General features: G+C 40.6%; 1 protein-coding gene across 2 annotated transcripts in view; it reads right to left on the bottom strand.

Annotated features, from left to right (window-relative positions):
• Positions 1-5,465: 5,465 nt before the first annotated feature.
• Positions 5,466-25,139, bottom strand: part of UGGT1 (UDP-glucose glycoprotein glucosyltransferase 1) — a 40,528-nt gene continuing 20,854 nt past the window's right edge. For both annotated transcript variants that reach the window (XM_021538031.2, XM_021538030.2), the window contains 20 exons: positions 24,519-24,613; positions 23,728-23,934; positions 22,983-23,114; positions 21,929-22,059; positions 20,447-20,542; positions 20,026-20,128; positions 19,493-19,572; positions 18,893-19,082; positions 17,008-17,166; positions 15,299-15,384; positions 14,873-14,957; positions 13,797-13,885; positions 13,233-13,337; positions 12,574-12,658; positions 11,836-12,018; positions 10,500-10,660; positions 9,908-10,022; positions 9,542-9,658; positions 9,093-9,252; positions 5,466-8,660 (listed from right to left, as the gene is read on the bottom strand). In XM_021538031.2, the coding sequence (XP_021393706.1) occupies positions 8,635-8,660; positions 9,093-9,252; positions 9,542-9,658; positions 9,908-10,022; positions 10,500-10,660; positions 11,836-12,018; positions 12,574-12,658; positions 13,233-13,337; positions 13,797-13,885; positions 14,873-14,957; positions 15,299-15,384; positions 17,008-17,166; positions 18,893-19,082; positions 19,493-19,572; positions 20,026-20,128; positions 20,447-20,542; positions 21,929-22,059; positions 22,983-23,114; positions 23,728-23,934; positions 24,519-24,613 (2,405 nt within the window). In that variant the 3' untranslated portion in view covers positions 5,466-8,634. The remainder of the gene's footprint in view (positions 8,661-9,092; positions 9,253-9,541; positions 9,659-9,907; positions 10,023-10,499; positions 10,661-11,835; positions 12,019-12,573; positions 12,659-13,232; positions 13,338-13,796; positions 13,886-14,872; positions 14,958-15,298; positions 15,385-17,007; positions 17,167-18,892; positions 19,083-19,492; positions 19,573-20,025; positions 20,129-20,446; positions 20,543-21,928; positions 22,060-22,982; positions 23,115-23,727; positions 23,935-24,518; positions 24,614-25,139) is intronic.

Below are 25,139 nucleotides of genomic sequence, written 5' to 3' on the forward strand. Positions count from 1 at the left end.
ATGGGATTTGGATACTTTTTGGGAATGAGAGTCTGCAAAAGTGGCTGTGGTATCAAGGTACTGGCCTTGGGGACTCAGGTGAGACCTTTCAAACCAGCAGTCAGTGATGCTGGGATAAATAATCACAAGATTCAGGAGGGCAAAAGCAGCCACTCATTTCTTTCTGGGGCTTTTTTGAAAGACCCCAAAGGGATGGTGTGTGAAAGCAGAGCAATGTGTTCTGACAGAGATCTGAACAGAGCAGCAGCAGTGAATTTTCCCAGAAAATCCCACCAGTGTGCCTCCATCCAGAGTTAGAGGCACATTCCTGGAGCAGGAGTAATTCAGTCAGCAGGGTTCCTAACTGGCCTTGGTGGCTGCCAGCAGAGATAAAGCTTTATTTCCCCAAGAGAATGAAACCACAATCCTGAGCATGTCTTAAATGCACTTTAGTTTAAGGACAAGCAGCAGAACATTTGGGAAAATGTTCCTAACTCATTAAGCTTTATTAGGTGAAGATGGCAAAATAGTTTGAATAAAAAGGAGGATATGCAATAAGTATGCATGTGCTGCATGCAAAATCTTTAAAATATCACCTCTACTGGGATACCTTCCATCAGTCTGGTGCAGTGGATGTTCAGTAGCTGGTGTTTTAAGAGTTTTGTAAAGGGACCACTCAATAGCTGGTGTTTGGAAAGTCTGCAGAGATGGCTGGAGGAGTCACTGACCCAATGAAGCTGGTTTTTGATAAACTATGGAAGACAAGGCACATGTTCAGAGAAGCTCAGAAGAAGCTCCTTGTCCAAACATGAATTTGAAAGCAGAGGGAAGCTCCTGGGAGATCAGGGGTGCCTTGAGAGATAAAATTACTCTTGAGGGTTTTTTATGGGATGTCATTCTTGTCAAAGCAGTGTAACTTTGAGGAATTACAGGTTTGGGATAATAGCAACACTGAGTGTAGATATAAACAGTTCACAAAATCCTTGTTTCTTGTACCTTGATATATGTTACTGCAATATATAAAAATGTTATTGATAAAATAATAATATTAATAGAAAATAATGTTACTGTATTGCTGGGGCTAATGTTAACAGAATTAAAACCCAGTTAGCAAAGTTTTAATAGTAATAATTAGTGGGAATCCCTACCAAAAAGATGTTTGAGATTCTTTTCCCCTGTGCTATTTGGTGCTTTCCTGGAGGTCTGGAAGCAATTGTGGTGGCAGCTGCTGAGCAGCAGTGAATCACACACAAAAACCTGAGGCCTCTTTCTGCAGGGGAACCAAGAAAGCTTTTGGCAACTTGGCAAGTTTGAAAGTGCACGTTTAGGAATATGAGACACAAAGACTTCCAGGAAAGAGGGGCTGAATTCCTGAGTCAACAAGGAGTTTTGGGGATTGTTGTGCACAAAGAAGTTCATAAGGAATTCTCCGTGGGTTGGGTGGAAGGATTCCTGTGGAGCTTGATGGTATAAAAGGCAAAAACACTTAGAGGATGAGGGTGGATATACAGAAATACACATGCACATAAACATGTTTTCTTGATGCAGTGTTGATGAAATTGAATTTATCGAGTTCTGGTGCCAAGTTTTAATTTTATTTATTAAAAAAAAAATTTAAAACACTCAACCAAGCAAAGGAGAGACTATCAAGAAAACGGTCTAAAGGCTAAGGGAAATATTTTGATGTCTGGAAGTACCTACTGCGTATTTATTGTAGTAAATAAACTCCTAGATGGAGAGAAGAGGTTGGAGAATAAGAGCCCAAGAGCTGAGAGCAGCTCTTTCCAGCAGAGGAAGGAGATGGATGTGTGGTGGAATCTTCCCCAGAAAAGGGAAAAAAAAAAAAAAAAAACCAAAAAAAATCCACCCAACCACCTCTAGTGCTGAAAATTAATTTTAAGGACACAAAGCAGGTTGTCTGTTCTGTTGTATCTTTTAGGAGGAAGCTAAAGGCTGAGTAGAGGTGGAATGGTGAGTAATACAGCAGCCTTGGGTGAGAGCACTGAGCTGTGGCACTGCTGAGCCGCTGAGAGGTCCCAGCATGTCCTGGTCCTTCTCTCTCGCCTCTGGGACCTGGAAAAGGTCAAGAATTTCCTGGCTTTGCCAGTGGTGCTGCCAGGGAGGGCTTCACACACCCCCACAGCCTGCAGGCTCATCAGAGGAGAATTCTGCTCGTGTTTCCTGCCAGCCAGGAGCAGGAGAGGAGCCTGCTGTGCCAAAATCAGGTGGATTGCAGAGTTCTTTGTTCCAGCTCTTCACACAGAAGGAACGCTGCTCTCATTCCTCACCAATTTCTGAGCTGGCTAATAAGGAACAAATTCAATGTGTTCCAGGAATAAGGCAATCTTTCTTTGCAGTGGTCTTAATAAACTCTAGGCAGCAATAAACCCTGCTAGGCAGAAGTGATTTTCCAGTGTCCCAGTTAAGGAATGCTGCTCCATTACCTGGGTTCCAAGGAGCAGCCAGCTCCTTGCTGCAGTCAGAAAGAGACTGGGGGAGAAGACTTTAAGTTAGAGAACATCCATGTGTTGACTCCAAAGAGATGGATCTATAATATATCTGTAATTACATATAATATATATATTATATTTAAAATCCATTTGTGTGGTATAATCCATAAGCAGTACTTACAGTTGGGTGAATCTACATCTTGGTTTGAAAAGACAGGTGTCTGCTAAGGAAGGGAGGAGCCTTCCTTGAAAGGGAAAATTTCTCCCTCCCTCTGAATTATTATAATTTTGAAATTAAGGGGCTCTCAGGCAAAGATATGGGAATAGGAATAACAGCTCTTTATTAGGAAAATTTTAAAAATACAAATGCAATAGTACAAAAAAAGAACCAAACCCCTGCCAGAGTCAGAACATGCCCTATCTCCCTGTGTGTCAGGGAGGTGGCTCAGCCCCATCCCAGGGGGGCTCAGCCTCCTGCAGTGCCAGCTGTGCTTCTGCTGGAGCAGGATCCTGAACAAGGGGGGAGTTTTCCTCTGGAGCTCCAGGGCTGGGGGAGATGGGCCTGGGCTCCTCTGGGAATGCAGGGGGAAGAAAGCTGCTCCTCTGGGAATGCAGGGGGAAGGAAGCTGCTCCTCTGGGAATGCAGGGGGAAGGAAGCTGCTCCTCTGGGAATGCAGGGGGAAGAAAGCTGCTCCTCTGGGAATGCAGGGGGCAGAGGCTGCTGTGCTGTTCCCAGGTCAGATTGGATCCAGGTAGGAATGTTGGCTCCTCCCCTGGGCACAGCATCTCCCCATGGATGATGGAATTTTCTCAGCCATGCAGGGACACTCAGTGGCCATGGACAGCAGAGATCTCCTGGAGGGAGGATTGGTTGTGGAAGAGAAAGAAAACTGTCCAGTGAGCAGCAGAGAACTGCCCCACCTCTGACAGATGGGACTAAAATACTCACCCCCATTTCCATCCTAAGACACTTCAGTGGCAAAGAGGAGGTGAGCAGAGTAAATGAAGAGGAATTTCCATGTGGGTAGCTTTGAATGTTGGGATATTTACACTGTCACTGTTAGCCAAGGTGGGAGCATGAAGTGTAAATCCAGTGTCAGAATGAATTTTTCATGGTGACTTCCAAGCCTGCTCTGGGCAGGTCAGTTACTGGAGGAACCTTGTGCTTTGTGCCCCATTTTTGTGGCTTTGTGGCCATTGCTGAGTTTGGCATGGCAGACTGGTGCAGGTTTAACCCCTTCCCTGGGTGCATTTCTGCAGTGGCTGCAGATCAGGCTGCACTTGCTGGGCACAGTGTGTGCAGATGTGTTCTGGCCAGCTGCAGCTGCTGCCATGTGAGCCAGGGGCAGCTCTGGAGAGCAGCTCCAGGACTGCTGAGGGCTGGTTCTGGATCCTCACTGAGGGTTTGCCCCTCAGTCTGGGCACCTTCACCAAGGAGTGGTGGGAGGGCTGACCTGGCAAGCTGGGCAGAGCCTGCAGAACTTCAGCCAGAAGCCCCTGTATGGCTCAAGGGTTTCCTTGTGCTGCAGCCTGCAGCTGTTTGCTGGGGATGGGATTAAATCCATTAAATCCAGTGGATTTAATGGATTTATTCATTATTCATCCAGGCAGGGCTGGCTGCATACAAGCAGTCCCTGGGGATGGGGCAGGAAGGGCTGCTGTGTGCTGAGCTCAGGGACATTTTTGTATGCACAGGAACTGCCAGGTGTGCCTTGTTTGGGCCAAAGCAGCAATTTGGGAGCAGGATCCCTTCAGGATTAGCACAGTGTGCATGGGACAATGGCATGGGTTATCCCTGTCCCTGTGTCCAAGGCCTGGAGATAAGGGCAGCACAACTGGTGCTGTCAGACTCTGAAGTGCATTTTAGTGGCTTTTCATCTTGTTAAGTCAGTACAAGTATTCATTTTCTTTATATCCCCATACAGCTAAATGAAAGAGAAATCTTAAAGTCTCATTTCCTTGTTATTTGCTTTTTAGTAAGGCAGTGAAATCATCCTTTTAAAATAAAATACATGGAAATGGGCAAGAAGAGCAGCTCGTGGCCAGGTGATTTGTTCACCTGCAGACAAAGTGCTGCCTGCCCTCGTGTGGCTTTGTATCTTCCCCAGAAAGAGCCTAAATGGTACACAGCAAACCAGCAAGGAATGGGACAGTTTGCACATAAAAGAAACCTATTGTATTCAGGTTAATACAATTTTAAAAAAATTTATTTAAAAGGAGGATTCAAAACTGCTTTTTGCATCCCCTCTCCCCCATCAGAATTTTTCTCATTTATGCAGCTCTTTTGGGGTGGAGGATGATCAGTTCTTCAGCATTAAGTATGTACAGTTACATGCTTAAATAGGTACTTCAGAAAGCAAAAGGGGAGGAGTGCAAAATCCTGTTGAGGTCATAGGCATATGATGTGTATTTATTCTTTCTGGCTGCTTCCCTTTTCCCTTTTAGTTGTCTCCTAGGATTTGGTCTCATTTTCCAAACCTGAGCAAGTTCAAACAGTCAAGTGCATGTCTCTGTAGCTTTCAGCTGGGTTTCCTGTGTCAAGCTGTCCATTTTATAGCTGTTTGATTAATAAAGATGCTCTGGTAAAGAGGCTTTGAGAGTCCCATAAGAGTTTGGAATTCATTCCCAACTCTGAAAGGACTTCAGACACGCCTCTGTACTTGGAAGCATTTCTGGAGGATCACTTTCCCAGTCCTTACTGTGAAGTATCAGTGTAAAACCAAATCAAATGAAGAAATGACAAAAAGATGACACAGAAAAATTCTTTTTCAGTAGCAGTAGGTAGAGTTAAAAAAAAAAAAAAACAAAACTAAAAGGTAGATTTATATAAAATATTCCTATTGCTTAACAGAAGTTATGGGGTTACTCAAATACCACGATTAACAAGACTGGCTGGGAGGAAGAACTCTTTCCTCCTTTTCCCTTCTAGCTTTTCAACAGCATCCCAACACTTGCATCCAAGAAGTGCAAAATGTACTCCAAGGAACACTATTAAAACCTCAGTTATCTGCCCCAAAGCAATTGACAGGCGAGACATGGGTAAAGAACAGCAGAGGTTTTATTATGTTGGCTCTTGTTGTTCAGGAAAACTCACTGTGATCTCAGTGCCTTTCAGTAAAGAGAACTCCCCATACCTTGGGGTACTTGGGATGGGTGCCACACAGAGTTATGTAATATTCTTGAACAGATTACAGAACATTTGGGTAAAACCAGGTCCTAATTTAAAAATGTTCTGATTCCTAAGACTGTTACTGGGTATTTACTGCTTTGTACATATCCCTTTCATTTTCTTTATAACCCCATATGGCTAAATGAAAGAGAAATCTTAAAGTTTCAGTTCTTTGCTATTTGCTTTTCAGTAAGGCAGTGAAATCTTCCTTTTAAGATAAAAGTACAGGGCATTTCTCAAGTGTGAACTCCTCACCAAGAGGTCAAGCTGCTTGTAGCCAGAGATGGGAACAAAGAAAATGTCATCACTTTGCCCCAGCAGTGGCTTTTCTAATCTGAGGGGTGCAAAACCACATTGCAATCCCTATTTTCTAATTATCAGCACTCTTACTAGTCACAAGACCAGGCCATCAGTGATATGATCAGCAGCAGCTCTATTTCATTAAGCACCTCACTCCAAGATGCTTTCTACATGGGGGTGACAAACTATTTGTCTTTCAAGGCCCCAGTGAGCATCTAAGAGCAAACTTATGCACAGATCCAAAAGAAGTGATTATTCTCTTTTTGATTGTCATTTTTGGCTGGTAGTAAATAGCAGCTTCTCAGGAAAAATGAGAATAGTTCACATTCAGAATGATCAATACCATGAGCATTTTGTACTGTACTTGAGAACACCTACAGGACTCTTACAAGTACTGCAAAGGTATAGAATCTCATAGTGTGTTTCTTGTTTCTTTCTAATTGAATTAGATGACTTTTATTTCTTCATAAAAATGAAGAGCATGGTGTCTGTTGAATGAAGACAACAAAAATATCCTTCATAGCCAGCTAAATCTTATAATTTAAAAAAAAATAGGATGCAGTGTGGGTGGTCCAGTACATACATTAACTATCAGAATGAAGAAGCATATTTAAAAGAAACAATTAATTTAGAAGTATTTTCATATTCAAGAAAGCATTGTAAATGTGCTGAATTTAAGAGGTGGCTTTCTTTTCAGTCTTGTGGCTCCTAATATAATTTGGGAGGAAAAAACAAGCCAAATATGGTTCTAGAGAGGAAAGGGCCTTATTTCACAAAAAGCTGCTCCTGTTCTGAGGGCATGAGCACATTCTTGCTCCCTCCATCCCTGGAGGGAATAGTGGTGTGCAGCTGCTGCCCACTTCTTCCTGTGCCACTCCATGTGCTCCAGCAAGGCTGAAGTGATTTGTAGCTGAACACAGAAGGGACAACCTTACCTGTGCTGTCTTAGCTGTTTAGAAGAGGCTGACATCACATGTAATTAATTTGTTGGCAAGCATGTTGTTTCTAACACTAGAAAGAAATGCTGTTACTGTAAGTCTGCTTATCCTTAAGTGGAGCAGTTTTGATGGGAAGCATAAGGCACCTCACCTGTAATTTCCAGAGACACCAGATAGACTATCTGAATTTAAAACCCCACAAAGTGGGAAATACCTAAGCTGATAAACTACAAATTGCTCTTATGTGCTCTTTTAAAGAGTTTGGACCCTTCCTTCAGCTGGCTGAAGAGCTGCTTTTTCTCTTAAGTCACACTATTGAACAGTTTAAACACTGCAACTGATGTCTTCTTTCAGATTCCTCCAAAACATGATAAGATTTATACCACAATTCCAGAAGAATATTTCAATATTCATAGTGAGATATGATTATTGGGTTGAAGGTCTTACAGCACAAAACATTTATCTGTATGAAAACAAGGGAGGCACAAAAACCAAAAAAGTTTGGATTTCTCAAGCTGCATAGGTGACTACATTTTGGACTAGAAATCTCCTTTTAGTTCTTACATTTCAACTCTTCAACTCCTCAGAGTTACAGGGAGCAGACTAATAACTCTACAGAATGGGGGAAACTGGGTTTGAGGGCTTTCTTTAATGGTATGTTCATAGTACAGAGCTATGGCAGCAGCAGCATCTTTCAAAATGAAGACATGAATATGAATGAAAAAACTAGCCCAGGGTAATTAATCCTTGCAAAAAGAGACTTCCTTGTCTATGCACAGAATGAAAACAAATGCAAGTGAAATATCCAGAAACTCCAAAATCAAATTAGGACTGTAATGTGTGCAAGCAAAAAGGATGATCCAAGTGGGAACTAAGGCTTAAGACCTAAGAACTCTGAAGTTTTATTGATGTGACAACATCTCTGTTTGAAGAAAAATAAAGTTAATGAAATTTACATGATGATAAACTTCCAAGCTTCCACAGATTTTTCATAAACAAAAAAACATTCATGAATCAGTGAACCACAGCAAGAGTAAGGCCCTACCAGTTTTGCAGACTGATTTACACTTGGAGCAGGAGGGAGGGAGGGCACTTTGATTCAAGTCATAGAGGCTAGGATGACCTCAGCTGCCAAATTCTGTGTTCTGCTCACTTAGGCATTTGCATTTGGATGGGCTTTTAAATAGATTCTGGTAGCTTTACATTAAGCCAAACCATCAAAAGTTGGGCAATAAATGAAGACAGAAAATAGAAAATCAAAATAATGCTGATTTTGTTACAAAATCAAGGGCAGACTGAACAAATCCAAGAAGTATTTTCAATTGTTTGAAAACCTGAAGATGAAACAGTGTCCCAAATTCAAGGCATAATTTAGACCTTTATAATGTTACCTGGAAAAATTATGTCCATTAGATGAGGTTAGGATGTATGTCTGCAATTCCCAGACTCTCAAATTAGATCTGAAGCTAAACTGGAGCTTCATCAGTGGTGGAGGCAGCAACAGCTGAAGGAACAGGCTCTGGCTCTTCTGGTGGATTGTGAAGTTTTGTTTCTGAAACACTACATTCCATCATGGGGTCTTTCATCTCCACCACAGGTGCAAAACACCAGTAATGCTAATTCCAGCAATCCAGATCCTATTCCATATGCAGAAATTAACCCAAAGGCAAGTAATAGAAATGCATACATCATCCCATTCAATTATTCAGCAGTTTTGCAGACACATCGGAAAAAAAACCCGAGCTTTCAATATAAAAATTGTCTATGAAAGAGTCTAACTTGAATTTGTCTCCATGGATCATAATTCCACATGTGCTGCTGGATCTGTAAAGAGGAGAGAAAAATGAGCACTCAGTTTGAGCTGCTTCAGTTGGCAGATTGGTTTGAGAATCAGGATAGCCTCCCAAGACTTGTTCTTTGCAAGATACCAGTGCCTGAAGAACAATTCTCACCCACAGTGTGCAGCAGAACTTCTTTAAGGGTTAAGAAAAGGCCAAGCTCATAAAATTGTAGGAACAGTGAGGGTCTTTTACAGAACTGCAACAAATCTGTTCTCTGGCTTTCAGAATTAGGTTAAATTACACCAGACTTGCTCAGCAAGTTCCTTCCATCCCATCACACTCCCTGATGGTTTAATTCAGCCTCATTCCCTCACTCAGCCCTGTGCATGGGACAAGCTCACAGTGAGAGAGGGAGGACACAGCACAAGACCAATAGGCACAGAGAAAGTCACAGAAGTACAGAAAGAAAAATTACCATGTGTGTGTTGTCCTGGCATCTCAGCTGGTGTTCCCATTTCTTTTTCCTTCTGGAATTGACTCTGGAGCAGTTTGATTTCTTGATCATAGTCCTGCCATTCTGGAACTATCCTCATGGCTGCCTGCAGCTTGGGCTCTTTGGTCATTGGGTTGTTACACTGCAAATAGAACAGTCAGGCTACAAAAGGTTTCTGCACTCACCAGAGGTGCAGGGATCAATCTGCTGGTGGTGAACAACACCTGCCTGTACTTCAGCCAGAGATCAGTGCAAAGTCTCTTTCCAAATTCATAACAATGCCACTCCTCCAGGTAAGAGAAACACATAAGCTAATGGAAAAAACTCAAGTGCTGGAAATGTGCAAGTACTGGTACAGGCTGAGGGAGGGAAGTGCCTCTAAAACTGTATTTTAATGTGCTGTAAGAGTGAGGGAATCATCCTGCACTCACCAGATCAATGGTTTTTGCTCTCTTCTTCGAGGAGTCATCACACCATGTTTCACACCACAGCCACTCCTGGGGGAGGGACTTGATGGGTACTTGGTGAATCATGTTGTTTGGCAAATCCTGTTGTGCAGAGTAAGAGTTAGTAGCTGTTTCCACAGGGTGCAGGATAGGAGGAGCAACCCCCCTACCAAACTAACAGTATTGTGAAGGTCAACTTTTGTAAGAGTTTTCTTTTTTCCCAATGCAAATATAAAGTGATGAATCAACACAATCATCTCATCCCATTCCAAACAAAGACCTCTGGGGAAATCCCAAGTCCCAGTCTGACACCATAGCCCAGTAAAACAAAACAAACACAATAAAACATACCTGATCAAGGTTGGACAGACTGTTTGGATCCTGACTCAGGCCCTGATACTGTCCTCTGAGTCGATCTCCAGCTGCTATCTTCCTGAACTTCTTCAGATCCACAACATACAGAGCACTATGTGGAGATGATGCAATTAGTAATGACTGCAATTAGCAATTACACTGGGGGTAACTCTGCAGCCCCACCAGACCCCTGAGACACAGTACCCTAAAACAATCTCAGGGTGGCAGCACATCTATGATCTATTACAAGGCAGGAAAGCAGTTCTAACAAAGTTATGGCATGCACAAAAAAGAATTTTCAACAAATCTGTCTTAGCTTTGCTGTCATGCAGTCCCTGTTCCAACATTTGTTATTAACAAAGGAAGATGTCTGCTAGTTAACACTTCAGTTCTTCATCTCTAAAAGTTGCAGCATACTGAAAATAACTTCAGTGTCTCTAGTGCTTCATTGGCCACAGAACCTTGAAGGGCAACAGGAAGCAACAAGTGGTTCATGCAGTGCTGCATACCTCAGCTAGTTTTCTGCTAAAGTCTAAGTAGCCACAAAAACTTTACCCCTCTATTTTGGAAAAAAAAAAAATTTTCATACCTGATGTGGTATTTTCTTCCAGCTAAATGACTTGCCCAGTATCCTGATTTCCAGAACCTGTAGCCATCCATTTCCCTTCGGCTGTCACAGAATGGGGTGTATCCATAAGGAGCACCATCCAGATGCAAATCCCTCAATTCTTTCAGATCTGTGCGCACAATCTGAAGGGAAAAGACATTTTATTTTCATTTCTAGGAACCTGCCCTTCTAGGGTTATTTGCAAATGTTGTACAGGATTTAATTCAAACTGAGCAAACAGATAAAGGAAGGATTACCTGATAGTAATTTTGCATTATGTCTAAGTAGTATAAAAATACAGCACAAAAGGTGTTGTCTTCCCTGCCCTCAGAGCTGGAGCAAATAAAATAGAGCTTCAAATAAGCAGATTTTGCACTTCAGTTTGACAGCTGAAGTGCAAAATTGTTTCTTAATAAGCAGTAAGAATTCACACTGTACATTAACTGGGATTCTTGGTATCCCTTCCTCTTCAGTGTCTGCAGACTCTTTAGGGATGAAAGCTTTTTAATGTCTTTTTGACATAGATGTGGCACTAGCACAACTTTTAAAATACCACTCTAATAGGAAAAAAATGCCTTAGTATCTCTCACAAGCAGAGAAACAAACTGTCTAAAATGACAACTGGGTAGCTGGAAGTCTCTCCTAACTGATCCTTCAGCTTCAGTTTGACCTGGCATTGCTTCACACTGTGCACGTGGTTTACACTCACTTGTTAATAATCTGTACTTCTCATTTCACATGTACTTTTGAGAGTAGTTTTGGCAGTTGTCACTGTGCACATTTCCTGCCCTTTCCACCCAGGAGTTGAGGAGTGGGCACACACAAATCCTTCCAGTCCTGTTTGCCTTGCAGCAGGACAGGGCCTTGTGCACAAGGGATTTGCCTTGTCCTCCTCTGAAAGCCACTCAGATGTGGCCAAGCTAAAAGCAGGGGTCTGGGAGGCCAGAGTGCTTGGTGACTTAGGAAAATACTGCCTGTGGTAAGTGTTCTTCAGCTGGGAGAACAGAATGAACTGCAAAAATGGAAGGGTGAAATGAGAATCTATCTGGCAAGCTAGCTGGAATCACAGTGAGTGAATGAGCAACCAGATAACAGTAAAAGACAGGCCAACAAAACCAATCTTGTGGAAACAGGCACAAAACCCAGCCCTCAGTGAAGCATGCCATAATTACAGAATCAACCTCCAGTCACGCCTGTGAAGGGCTCAGACTTGCAATCCTTCCAAACAATATGGAAATGGTATTCAAGAACTTATTGTTAAAAAAAAAAAAAAAGAAAAAAAAAAAAAAAGATCAAGTAACTCCAGCCTCTGTGTTACCTGATCAGCATCCACAAAGAGGATTTTATCAACAGCTAATGGGAAGAGCACATCTAGAAAGAGGATCTTGTAACCCCAGATGATTCGCTGCTTCTCTGTTTGTTGGTGCAGCCAGCGTGGCCATTTATACTGGACAAGCTCATACTGGAAATTGTACTTCTTGGCCATGTATGGGATGAACTCCTGCAGAGGGAGGGGAAAAAAGCAGCTTATCTCAGTTCTTTGTTCCTCTGCAGGAAAAAGAAAAGCACATTACAAGAGACAGACTTCAGTCTAAGGCACAGAACATCAGAAACTGAAATACCACAGAGAAAATTAGTTTCATTTTTAATTCACACAAAACACTGAGGTCCAAGCTGAACAATCAATACAAATTGTAAAGGCAACTAATTATTTCAGCATTTTTGTCCACACAGTTCCTTATGAGCCATTTCATAGTGATCCACAGATGAGAATGCATTACTCAAATCATAAAATTTCACAGGTGGGACAATTATTTAGGGGTGTACAAAGCACTGTAAATGGGAGCACGTAAAATGAGAGAAGAACATTGGGAGAATTTTTTTACTAGAAAACCTGGCCCACTGTCACATCAGCTGACATTCCCATCTGTGAGGCTTTCTCCAGCTTTGGGTGAGTTCAGGTTTAGCCAAGTGATGCTGGTGCAGCACTGGGAAAGGGAAGCAGTTTGTGGCATTTTTCCCCCACCACCAAATAAATTTCTAATTAGTAACAAACCTTGAATGTCGGTGATAAGTAGTTCTTCAGAAACCAAAACTTTAAAGGAGTCTTGGTGTGTTTCAGCACAGACAACATCATTATGCTATCAAAAGGAAAAAAATAAAGCTGTTACAGGAACAAGTGGCACCCATGAAAGATGAGCTGTATAATAGATTACAAATTGCTGGGCTACATGACTGAATTATTTGCAGTTATGTGTCAGGTAACTGAACTTCATGCATACAGAAAAAGTGAGTAACTTCAGCCTAGTGTAAATTGCTTAATTTTATCAACAAAATTACTAAACCCCCAACATCTCTGTATTTTAACTAGGCAGAGCATATACAACCTGTTGGCTTTCACAGCCTTCTGAGAACAACAGAAGCTCATATTCTTCCAAAGCAACTGTGGCTTATTCTGTAACTTCTTAACAATACACTGGTTATATTGTAGTGAGAAAATTTAGGACAGCAACACACCATCTATTAAACTAAGTCTATTTTTAACTCATGAATGCTATGCAGGCAAAAGTGCCTATGACACAGTAGAAGCAGATTTTAGTGGACTTCTGAAGCATTGAAAAAGTGGGATTTTTTATCCTCTTGGAGATTGTTATCTTTTTCCTTGTGCAGGGACACTACCATTTGGCACATTGGGATTATATATTCTCAACTAACCGTAGGAATCTCTCATATAGGTGTCCTGAAGCCACAGAGAATATATTTAGTACATCATCTTTATCCTGTTTCACATCTTCATTCTTTTGCCCTCCTGTGAATCCCCTGAAAGGAAAAATACGATTCTGTGAAGGACAGGGAAGAGCCAGCTCTGGAGGAAAGGCTGCAAATACAGAAAATGGCTACATTTTTGCTTTAATACAGCTGGTCTGTGGGCTTTGGGTGTCATTCCCTGCTGCCCAGGGTATCTTCCCCAAGGCAGAGTGCTATGCACAGGACAGGGAAGGTCCAGGAGCTCAGACATGAACACCTTTTGACTGAGAGAGCACTGGCTGAGGTGCAGCTCAATGTTTTAGGCTCTCAAATAGCAGGGGGGGATAAGGGAAGGCAAAAGCAGGTGCAAAGCAGGAGCCCAGATCTCCAGAAACAGAGAAGTCCAGTGAAGGACAGCCCTGAATTCAAGCAGTCTTAACAGACAGCTGTGGAATTTCACACACATCATGCTATTGCCAAACAGTTTTCCAATTTCAAGAGACTTGTAGGTTATCATTGAATTGGTTTTACCATTTGAGTGATTCCCAGAATCCAGATTCATTCTCATTGGTGCCATCACTTAGCAGATCTTCATTCATCATATCAAACTTTTTCTGCACCTGTGAAGCATGATATGGCTTTAGTGAGCTGGAACCACATATTGAGTAGATATTGTCAGGAGTGTCATCCTGACACTGGTTCTGTTTTTACCTACTTGATTCACACCCCATGAGCTGACAGGTAACCTAAGCTCTCTGGGAAAACAGCTCAGTAATCAGTGACTTTTTCCAAACAGATTCCAAAGGAGCTTTTAGACACCAAAGGCATGTTAGTCTGGATGGTTAAAATACTTTTCTAAGAGATGTTTAGTGATGGAGACTGGCAAAGAAAAACCTTCAAAGAAACCAACAACCCCATCCCCCAAAAAACCAACACACCAATGCCACCAGTCTCTAACTGGTATAATTGGCCACTGAGACTCCCAAGCAGATGCACAGACAAGACATGAATGGGTAGAACATCCCAAAAATAGTCCAGCACAAGTAAATGGTGTCAGGTGTGAGTGGCTCTGTTACAGCCATCACTTATCTACCAGTCATTCTCCTTGAACTTGTCAGCTATGGCATTACCTGATAGGCAGCCCTAAGAGACAGCAGATAAGTAATTTACCATTTCTTTCCTTTTTTCAAATGTATTCTCACCTAGCCTGTGTCAGAGTGACACAAAATGTATTGCCAAATGAATACAATCTATCTGTGACAGATAAAATGCTGGCTCAATGGACATACTGAATGCTTATTACTTGACATATATAGGGCATACAAAACTGCTTTTTCTTAAAGTTATAAGCAGTCATAAAAATGTGAGTATTATTGTAGCTCAGGGACATACACAAGGAATAGGACTTTGTCCTATTTTCTCCTGTATTAAAAACCCAAATCAAGTCTACAGATGATGCTCTCTACCCCCGACACTGTGAGGTGAGCTTTGTGCAGACTGCCTCAAGTGTATGCTCGTGGGTAGGGAGCTTCAAGCCTTAATCCAAGTTTCTCCCCACTGTTGGTCAAACAGGCTTCTTTAAGAGCACCTCTGGTTTTTAAACTCACCTTCACTTTAATAATTTTGCTCTTGAAGTTATTGAGAACAACAATAACTTCGTCAGCTTCAGGTGGAGAGTCTGTGCCATCGTGGCTGAAAATAGAGCAAGATACTGACTTTTACTACAAAGCAGAAATATGTTCTTTATTCCATCTGCTCATTTTTATACATGTATTAAGCCTCAGCACTGCAAAACAGGTTTGAGACATGACAAAGAAACAAATACATTTATTTGAACACACTTAATGGGATTTTAAATTAATTAATTTCACCTAGCATAACTTACATTCAGTATGAAATGTAATTTTCTGTCTAATTTGCTGTTCAGGTTACCACACTTTGGCAAGGGAATCATTAGATTCACATATTACAATGCCTGTCTACTTCAGAAGTTTCATAAGAAAAAGACTGAAGAATTTCTTATCCTGACCTACCTGTAGATCCTGTAAATATCTTCAGATCTGCCTTTTCTCAGTCTTAGAGTCCATGCACCAGGATTGGCTTTTAATTGGAAGTAGCCCTGTGAAGTGAAAAGAGTATTTGGCAGTTTCCAGAAAATGCAAATGCAGAAAAAATAGCTTTAAAGTTATGTGTTTTGACTCACTGATTTATATCTAGAATGTTATTTGCAAGCCCACTGATTAACATAACCTTAAGGCTTTAAACTCAGAGAACAGGAGAAAAGCCCCAGAAATTATTCCATTCAAAATTGTTGGGTTTTCCCCAAGAGATAGAAGCTTGAAAAGGTCTGGCATTATTTGTTAGATCAAAGTCTTCATTGTCCCCATGGGAACAGTGCAAATCCAAAGTCTTTTCCTGCAAAAGGTTGCCTTCAAGAATTTCAAAACACTAATTTGTAATTATACTACAAAATCTAAAGGGAGTCTGAAGCTCTACAGAGTGGTAATTCACCTACAGCAGTAAGTAATAACAAAATTTACATGTTACAAGATATCTCCCCTACAGAACTTAAAAGTTCAAATATTGTGTTCAAGTCTTTCTAAGCTTCAGATTCCAGATCTGAATATTTTCCTCTGCGGTTCAGATTATGAGACCTATAGAAGATCCATGCAACTGTAGAGATGTCCCTTTCAGTTTTGTACCATGGCTTCAAATGTTTGCAGTTCCTATGTGAATCAGGCTGCTTTAAAAAGGAAATTTTAAAATAATTTTGAACATTTTGATATAGCTAATTAGAAAAAGGACACTTCTGAGTTTTAGTCCCCAACATAAACACACCATGTGACCACATGTAAAATAAGGGACATCTTTCTTTCTACATTAAGAAACACATCATCATTTTAGGATATACTCTGGCTAAGTATATAAAGTATATATACTATATAGTATATAAGTATAAAAGGCACTAATTGAAAAGAAGAATTCTAAAATAAATAAATAAATAAATATTTTTCCTTGTTTCTATTTTAATTTGTTTAAATGAATGTAACACCTTTAAAAATTTAAAGATTAAAAAAAAAAACATCAAAAGAGGCAACTGACTTCAGTTTTTCACTAACATTACACAACAAAACATTCCAGTGGAAAACTTCCTCTGCCATAATTCCAGCCCATTAGCTCTCTCCTGTCCCAGTGGGGACACTGAGAACAGACACATCCCTTATGCAGTGACATTACAAAAGCAGCTGCAGGGAACAATCATACACTTGGATTTCCAGCACCTTTCCTCAACTCAAATAAGCAAATCCCATTCTTTCACACTTCCTTTATTTTCTACAATGCCAACTATTCTTGCTGACTCTCTCCATTTATACCACAGATCTCCTGAAGAAATGGGTCCCAAAAACGAGACAGACTGAGGCTCACAGCACCAGAGTGGATGGCCCGAGGAGGACCCTATCCCAGGAAAACAACTGAGCTTCCCTGAAAAGGGGCTGCTTAAGAATATTGGCAGCATTTAAAGATCTTCCAGAACATCTCAGAAGGGAAAGGAGTTCATCTTGAAAGAGGTAAGAGAGAGCACGAGGCTTCAGCGTGAGGAATGATGGGGTGTGGTGCATCTGCAAGCAGCTGTGAAGTGCAGGTTACACTCCAAGCCCACAGCCCCGTTCTGGGAAACACTCAGGGTGGAAGGAGGGCTGTGCTGCCTGGGTGAGCTGTGCCAGCTCCAGGGAACACTTACCAGGTTGGCCATAACGATGGTGTCCACGATGACAGGGCTGCTGGAGGTGCCCAGGGTGAACTGCAGCCCCCGAGGTGGCTGCCCAGTTGTAATGTCATAGCAGTGGCCCTCCAGCAGCAGGTACTCCAGTTCATACTCTGCAGCTACAACACTCTCCACCTGGAAGGAGCACACACTGCTGACTGCAGCACTAGCTCTGAAGTGCCACTTTTAGTCATTCAGTTATAGTAATTAAAAAAACAATTTTACCAGAGTAATTCTATTGTTAGACAAATGCCTAGAAAACCTCAAAGAGCTCAGCTCTTTCAAGTGACCAACCTCACACAAATATTGTTAAGAGTGGCCCAAACCAAAAGAATTTGAATCTCAATATATGCTAGGATAAAAAAAGGGAAGGATTGTTGTTCTATTCCACAATTTATTTTTTAAACATTTACTGGAGAATGGAGTTCATATCTCATAAAAAGTATATGATGGGATACAGAATTTTGACTGCAAGCTGGTCTCACCTAGTATTAGCCATCTGAAATAAACATTTTGTTTTGCTCTTACAGTGCACTAGGGTACTGTCAGGAAACACCCATTCCTTTTTTTCCTACAATGAATTAATGTGCCAAGGAAAGAGAAAAGAAAAAAAACTAAAAAAACCAAGCAAAAAAAACCAAACCCCCCAAAAAAAACACCAAAAAAACCAAACCAATAAAGAACCACAACCCCAAATGACTTGGGTCTCTACCAGGCCAAATTCAGATGTAGCCTGAGGAGAGTACATAAGCAGAATGTTAGTCTAATGCCACAAAGCATCTCCTCTCACTGCACATCCAAAATGACAGTTTAATTGCTACAGCACCAACAGACTGCACATTGGGAACTGGAAATGGTGCACCTGCAAAAGTAAAGCTCCTGTCTATTTGGAAGCTCAGGAGGGCACTTGGAATGCCTGAAGCATTTAATCCCCCTCTCTCAGGCTTTCAATTAATCAATGGGGCAGGCATGGAAATCAGAGGCTTGAAATGTAGTATTAATGCTTCATTTATGGCTTTACAATTAGGGAAAGAGATTAAAAACAAGAAACTCCTACACTAAAACACACTAACCGAAACTCAAACCATAAAATACACACCCAATTTTCTAGATTTGTGAATAACTAGTACAGGATTAGCAATACAAGATATACCATAATACCATATCATATTCCCAAATAGTATCAGAGAGATGCAGAAGTAAGAGGGGACTAATAATATCAGTGAGAAGGGGACCCACATTTGTGATGTCCACAAGACTCACTTTTCCAGAGGCCTGTTTGTAAAGGCTTTGACAGTCTCCTTACACATATATGTGTAGTGCCTTTACAACAAGGTAAATAAATAAGGGGTTTTCCCTATTTCTCCCTCTGTATGTGGAGCAGCACTGCCCAGATACACAGTCCAACAGTCTGAGTCAAGGACTGCTCAAGCAGCAGCAAGCTCCCGATCCTACAGCAGCTGAGTGGATTTCTGCTGCATGGTTTTACTACTGCATTGACACTGCACATCCTTCTGTGGATCACAGGAATGTTTGCCAGTTAACAAGAACTGTGACAATATAAACAGGTAGCTGAAACCAGCTTGGTGGCTTCTAGGAGCAAGGGAAAGGACCTGCTCCCAGCCCATGGTAGTCTGAACCTCTGGGTCAGGCATCCTTGAGTAATTGAGGACAGCAATCTTGCTGTCAGGGAGCTCATGCTTCCCCTCCTAGAAATCATTTAGAGGTCTGCAAATGCAGTAATATCCACAGCTCTATGTTTATTGGCACTCTAAAATTCTGCATTTCTTTCCCATGAAAACACAAGCCCTGGAAAAGCACCACCTTTTAAATGCAGTAGGAACATGATGATCTCTCTTACCTCCTCTAAGAAGATGTTGTCAAGGTCATAGGGGGTTCTAACAGACTCCACCATCCAACTCTCAGGAGTATTTAAATTCAGAGTGAACAGTGGAGACTGGGGCATATCTAAAAACTTGGCAATTGGTCCTGGAGCAAAGTTATTCTCTGCTGTGAAAGAAATCTCTGGCTCCAAAACATAGCGGTAAAAGCTGAAATTTCAGAAAGAAAAATTCAGAACACCCATCTGCCAAAATTTGCTAATATTTCATTCTCATTGAATTTGCAGATGGCATCAGTTTCCCCTGACCTTTAATGTCTCCAAGCCTTTGTTCAAAGCAATACAGGTTTTGTTAACATTAGGACAGGACAGAATTTCTGTCCTGAAGGACCAAAACGGACTGTGCAAGACTCAGCCATTAAGATTAGTAAGTTATTTAATTTTATATAAATACAAGAAAAAAGAAAAAAGCACCCAACTTGTAAAACAGCATAATTATTTCATGTCATCCAGAAATTCCCAATTCTCTGTGGGAAATGATGCTGTTACATAAATGAGCTCAAAGCAGTTATTGAGACTTTCTATGAGACAGCTTCCACCCTCTATCAAGGAACTGCTTACCTTTTCAGTGGCATGTCAGAAAGCTTAGACTGGCAGTTCATAAACACTCTCAGGTTCATATTTATCAATTGGTTCAAAACCTAAAGTAATGAGAAAAACATCCCTTAAAATGCTAATGAGGAGAGCTGACCAATGTTTTATAGAAAGGACCTCAGGGTGGATGTCCTCTGCTCATTCCCACTCCTTCCTCTTGTGATTTGCTTTACCACCCCTACCCCCCTTTTAAATTGGTGGTTTTAAGCACAGTTACCTGTTCCTCCTATTTCAGGCATTCTTTTTGGCATGCTGAGATCTTCCCCAAGAACAGAGTTACTGCAAATTAAGCTGTTGGAATAGTGAAATTAAAGCTCTCTGGGCAAGACCTGAGCATGATCTCGTTAGTGTGTACTGCAGCCTAATTAGTATTTCCACTGATAAATGCATTGTGAAACTCAGACAAGCTATTAGAAAGCCAGTGGTCACCACACAGTCAAAGAGGAAGCAAACATTCCAAAATAATAGAATTTGAAGTTCTCACAACCCTGCCTACGTACCAAAAGTAATGGAGCAAGTCTCTGAGCATCTCTGGTCACGGGATCAACAATAGCCACAACATCAAAGTATGTCTCCCCCTCTTTTGGTCTCAGTTTAACTGCACTAAACAGAAGAAAATACAATTTAAAAGTACCAAACATGTGGATAAACCCTGGAAATGCATTACAACCTACTGCTATCCATCTCATCCTGAAATTAAATTACTTCCTAAATGCTGTGCACCTTCAGAAACTAAATAGAGAAAAACAGGCATATACATGTATGTTTATAAAGATAGGTAGAGAGATAAAATTAATTTCTGGAATCTCCCTGAAAACTGTTGGGGACTTTCCTACTGCTATTTAGATTTTTTTTTTTTAATTAAATGCAACATAGAACAATGGAAAGTTAAAAGACAAGCACTGTTCAGCAATTCTATACCTGTATCGTTCTTCAAAAAACTGATACTCAATCCTTGCCTCTCCTTTTGGCTGAGCAGAAAGAAGAGCATCCACTTTCATTACCAAGTCACTTGCCCTGAAAAGAAGGAAAAGAAAAAGGCTTGGAGATATCAAAAAAAAAAAATGCCAGTATTTATCACTTTTCTGTCAGGCAGCAGCAAAAGAGAAGGCAAACAGAATCCAGATACCCAAACACTCCTACTATCTCTCTACACAGGCTCAGAAGAATTAAACATATTTAAGGGTTAATCCACCAGTAATTTAAACTGGTTGCAGCCTTATTACTGATTATACCAAAGGATTTAACTCTAACAAAAACAGAGCAGCTGTATTTTAGGGGTCAACCATGTTACAGGAACTGCATTCCTGATCTTCAACAACCACTCAGACCTGAAAGCCATTCAGATCAAACCCTTGTTTCACTGCTCTTCCCATTTTACACTGCAACTCTGAGCACTAGGAAACAATCCTGTAAGTTGAGAAACTTTTGAGAAGGGTCCTATCATAAAAGACAATTACTTTATTATTAAAAGTAATATTACTTTTAGCACTTTAAGAAAAGTAATAATACTTTTATTAGTTTAAGCTCTTCTTTTTCAGTATTTCCATAATTTTTCAGTCTAGTATTTTAAGAATATAGTCAAGCTTTAAGGTGTAAAACCTCTTGAAAGTTCAATGAAAATAGATTTGTACATCACACCTTTGCCAAGAAGCGAAACCCTAACATATATGTCTGTCAGCTTTTCCTGAATTGAGATTTATAGTGACAGCTGTTTAAATTGTTCCTACCAAACTCACAAGCCTGGTGAACTCCACTAAGTTCTACAGATTTTTCCAATGCAAAAGTTTTTGAAAAACCTTGGCATCATTCAAATAAACAAAAAGAAACCCCAAACCCATTACTCTGGCAGAACCAGCCTTTGTTCAAACTATGCCCTCTTCCACCACCCCGACACCCAATGGATGCAGAAGTGCTTGAAACACAGTTAAAACCTGCTCTGCTGGGATCCAGAATCACACAACATTTCTGCAGAACAGACCTCACGTTTAACTTACTCGACCAGCCCTTAACAGTCAAGCAGCATCACAGAAAAATGTGATGGGAAGTCTGGCAGAAACTTCCCACAGGTACATGCTCCAACACAAACACACACCTACAGGGGACTCCTGTTCTTTTGAACCTCAACATGGCTTTCCTTGGAGTGGTTCATCTCTGCTTTGTGCAGTAACTGTCTAGAATTGTCACTTCCCTCTCCTTATCTGGCTCTTTTCCTAGTTCTTCTCTCTGAAGTTAAAAGCAGTTTACAGGATTCCCACAGTACTGATGGAGAAATGTATTACTAAAATAATTTTTATGTTGATAGGCCAAGCAGCACTTAAATGAATTGCAAATCAGATTCACAAAGTTATATTATCAAGAGTCCCAGCACTTCTCTCTGTAATCCTCCTTATGTTTACTTACAGATCTTCTTCAAATCCCAGCTGCTGAATCTGAGATTTGATTTTCTGTCCCGATGTCTTTAGTATGATATTTTCAAGGAGATGAAAATCATCCTGGTTGAACATTTCTCCATCCTCTAATGGGCCAATAATCTACCAAAAATAGCAGAATCAGTATTATAAGATAAAGGCTAAACTGAAACAAAATTCAAAGATGTATTAAATGAATGCTCCAGCCCAGTCTCAGTGGAAGCCAACTGTTTAGGCTGGTATTAATGTCAGTGGCAGCACTGACAAAAGGTAAATCCAGGTATTTAGAGCCAAGAGTCCCAGACTAAGGCACAAAATACACACTTAAAATTTTCACTATATCAGGCACTTAAAATTATACATGAAGTACCAGATCTGGAATGGGCAGCAGAATACCAGGCCAATTCTAGCAGTCAGCAAATCTCCCTCCTGTAGCCTTCAGAAGCCTAAAAGCTACCTAGACAAATCTTGTTATTCTGCTGATGAGAAAAATAGAACAGAACAACTCAACACCTGAGATTTTTAACCCATTGAAATATCCAGCAACAACTGGGAGCTGCATGGGCTTGTTCCTAACCAGAAACAGATGACAAAAGAAAACCCAATGCTGGGTTTCATTATTTGCAGTGAAATACTATAGTAACATCATTTACCTGATTTCAGATAAACTATAATAAAAACAGATGGTACAAGAGACCAAGGCACCTTGATCAAGACAAAATACAGTAACATTTTGCTCAGTAAACTGAAGCAGCATAATCTTGCAAATTTATCATCCCCTTCTACCCCTGGACTCAATTCACTACCAGCATGAAAGCAACTTTTATTATTGAAAGACCTGAATTTGTATCAAATGCCAACAACTAACTGCACACAGTGAAAAGTAAAGGTCACACAGGTGTGAATAAATCAAACTGGAAGCAATCCTAAAGACTGCTGAAACCTAAAACAGGCTGACACTCCTGTGTCTGATCCACACCCAGACTCTGCTGCTCAAATCTGCTTCTTTCTCACAAGTAGAAAGTCTCTTTTACTGATCATCTCACCCGTCCATTGCTGATCACAGCCCTCTGCCCCTTCTTCAGCTTTAGAACATCTCTGCAATAAATAGCATGGGACAGAACAAAATCCATCTTGGGAGATTCAAAGGCTTCTTTGAAAATATTGGTATCCATACCCTAAAAGAAAAGAGTACTTGACATTGGAATAGGAAGAAAACGAGACCTCTGCACATTTTTTAAAAGCAACCTTTTTGTTTCCATTCAAGAACTTTGTATCTTTGTAAAACTGATCTTTGTATCCTGCTAAAACTGACCCCTAGACCCCTTTTCTTTGTGGTCTTAAACCTAGTTCTTACTTGTCATCACCAAACACTATCCCAACTGCTGCTGTGAAGGGCCACAACTACTTAGACCAGTTCCAATCTTCCTGTCAAACGTTTTAAAATCTACTTTGAGAAATGCACCTGTATTTTTTCCCAGCTTTTAAAATAACATTATTCTCTTAACCACCCAAGAAACAGCTGACTCACTTAAATAGATCCCTGCACCCATGTTCCTTTTGCCTTTTCCAAGTTATGTAGCTTTGATGCGTATGAGGATTTACTTCATGTTTAGATGGATTGTTATATTTAGGTAAGCCCTTCAGAGATTTTAAAAAAACAAACTAGCCAACCTAACAGTGTTCCTTTTCTCTATTACTACACCTGCATATGAATATACTACACTAAAAAATTAATTTGAGGAACAAGCAAAGCACCCTCCCTGTGAAAACACCAGCAGACACACCTACCCCAACAGCAAATTCCAAGATGTCAGCTCCTGCCTCCAGTGCCTTCACAGTTTCTTCTTTTGCCATCTTGGTGATGAAGTTCTTGGCATTATTTGAGGTTTGTGTCTGCAAAGCTGCCCATATGGCTTTAGCTACAATGGTATTCTGGCTGTTGGGTTCTTCACTAGGATTATTAATCATGCTGATTCGAATGTTATTGCTGGATTTCTGTGTTTAACAAAACAGGTGATGGGAAAGTTTAACATTTCAGATATAATAAATATATAATAAACACTATAGCAAAAGCTTTGCATTTTTAAACCAGAATATCAGACTTCAAATTGGGTAAATAACAGCACAAGGTTAAAAGGATGAATTAACCAATTTAACATCAAGCATTTAACTTATATATAGGCGTCACTGTGACAACAATCTTCCAGATAACCCTGTGCTACCTAAGAAATCCAGAACCATGGCCACCACTCAGTCTGGCAAAGCACAGCTGTAAGCTGTGCATTTTTATGTTTCAGTTATCCTCCCAGAACCAACAGGACAGAGCAGAGAGCAATGCTTATGTTTATCTCCAAACCAAAACACAGATATTCCAGTTTAACACCACAGGTTTATAAGAACATTTATTGTATTCTGTCCTAGCTTAAGATCAGCAATGTTCTAGTCCCTACAAAAAAGATGAGGCTAGAAATTAGAGACCCTGCAGGGAGAATGAGTCTCTCCAGGTGATACCACAGGAAGATGCTCTACCATGGGCTTTGTTAGCACTGCTAACCCATTCCAATGAACACATTACCTACCTGATGTTTAATGGCATCATACAACAACTGCCTCCCTGAAGGTTTATCAAAATCACCAACAATCCAGAAAGTAACTGGTCTAACAAAGGAATCATCTGCAATTATTAAAAAAAAAAAAAAAAAGAAAGTGAAATTTGAGGGTGAAAGGAAAGAAATCTTCATGTTTTTCCTCATTTGGAGGTAAACTCTGACACACATGCAAGGACTTAAAAAAAGTAAAATTCCATAGAAAAGCAATGGGTGAATCTAAGCTATGAAGCCTGGCAAGACAAAATTAATAGCACTGGTGTAATAGTCTTTATTAGGTCATTCAGAAAACCCATGTGGGACAACATGCATTGCTCTAAGCTAGATTCTTTTAGTATTTCTGTTTGTTTGCTACCTTTTCAAGTACAAATGTTCAAAGAAACAGAAAAATAACTTGGAGATTCCAACTGGGGTTGGAATCCAGCAGACATATCACTTCTTTGTAATGAAGCTGTCAATTTACAAATTCAGTTTTGTATAAAGACAAAAATGTTGGAGCAAACATGCATTTCAACAGCTTCCTTCATTGCCTGCTGGTTCTAAAGCCAGTGTTATAAAGGCACCAGAAAATTCCAAGAACAATATAAAAAATGC

The sequence above is a fragment of the Lonchura striata genome, chromosome 10, assembly GCF_046129695.1.
Source record: "Lonchura striata isolate bLonStr1 chromosome 10, bLonStr1.mat, whole genome shotgun sequence".
NCBI classification, from domain to species: Eukaryota; Metazoa; Chordata; class Aves; order Passeriformes; family Estrildidae; genus Lonchura; species Lonchura striata.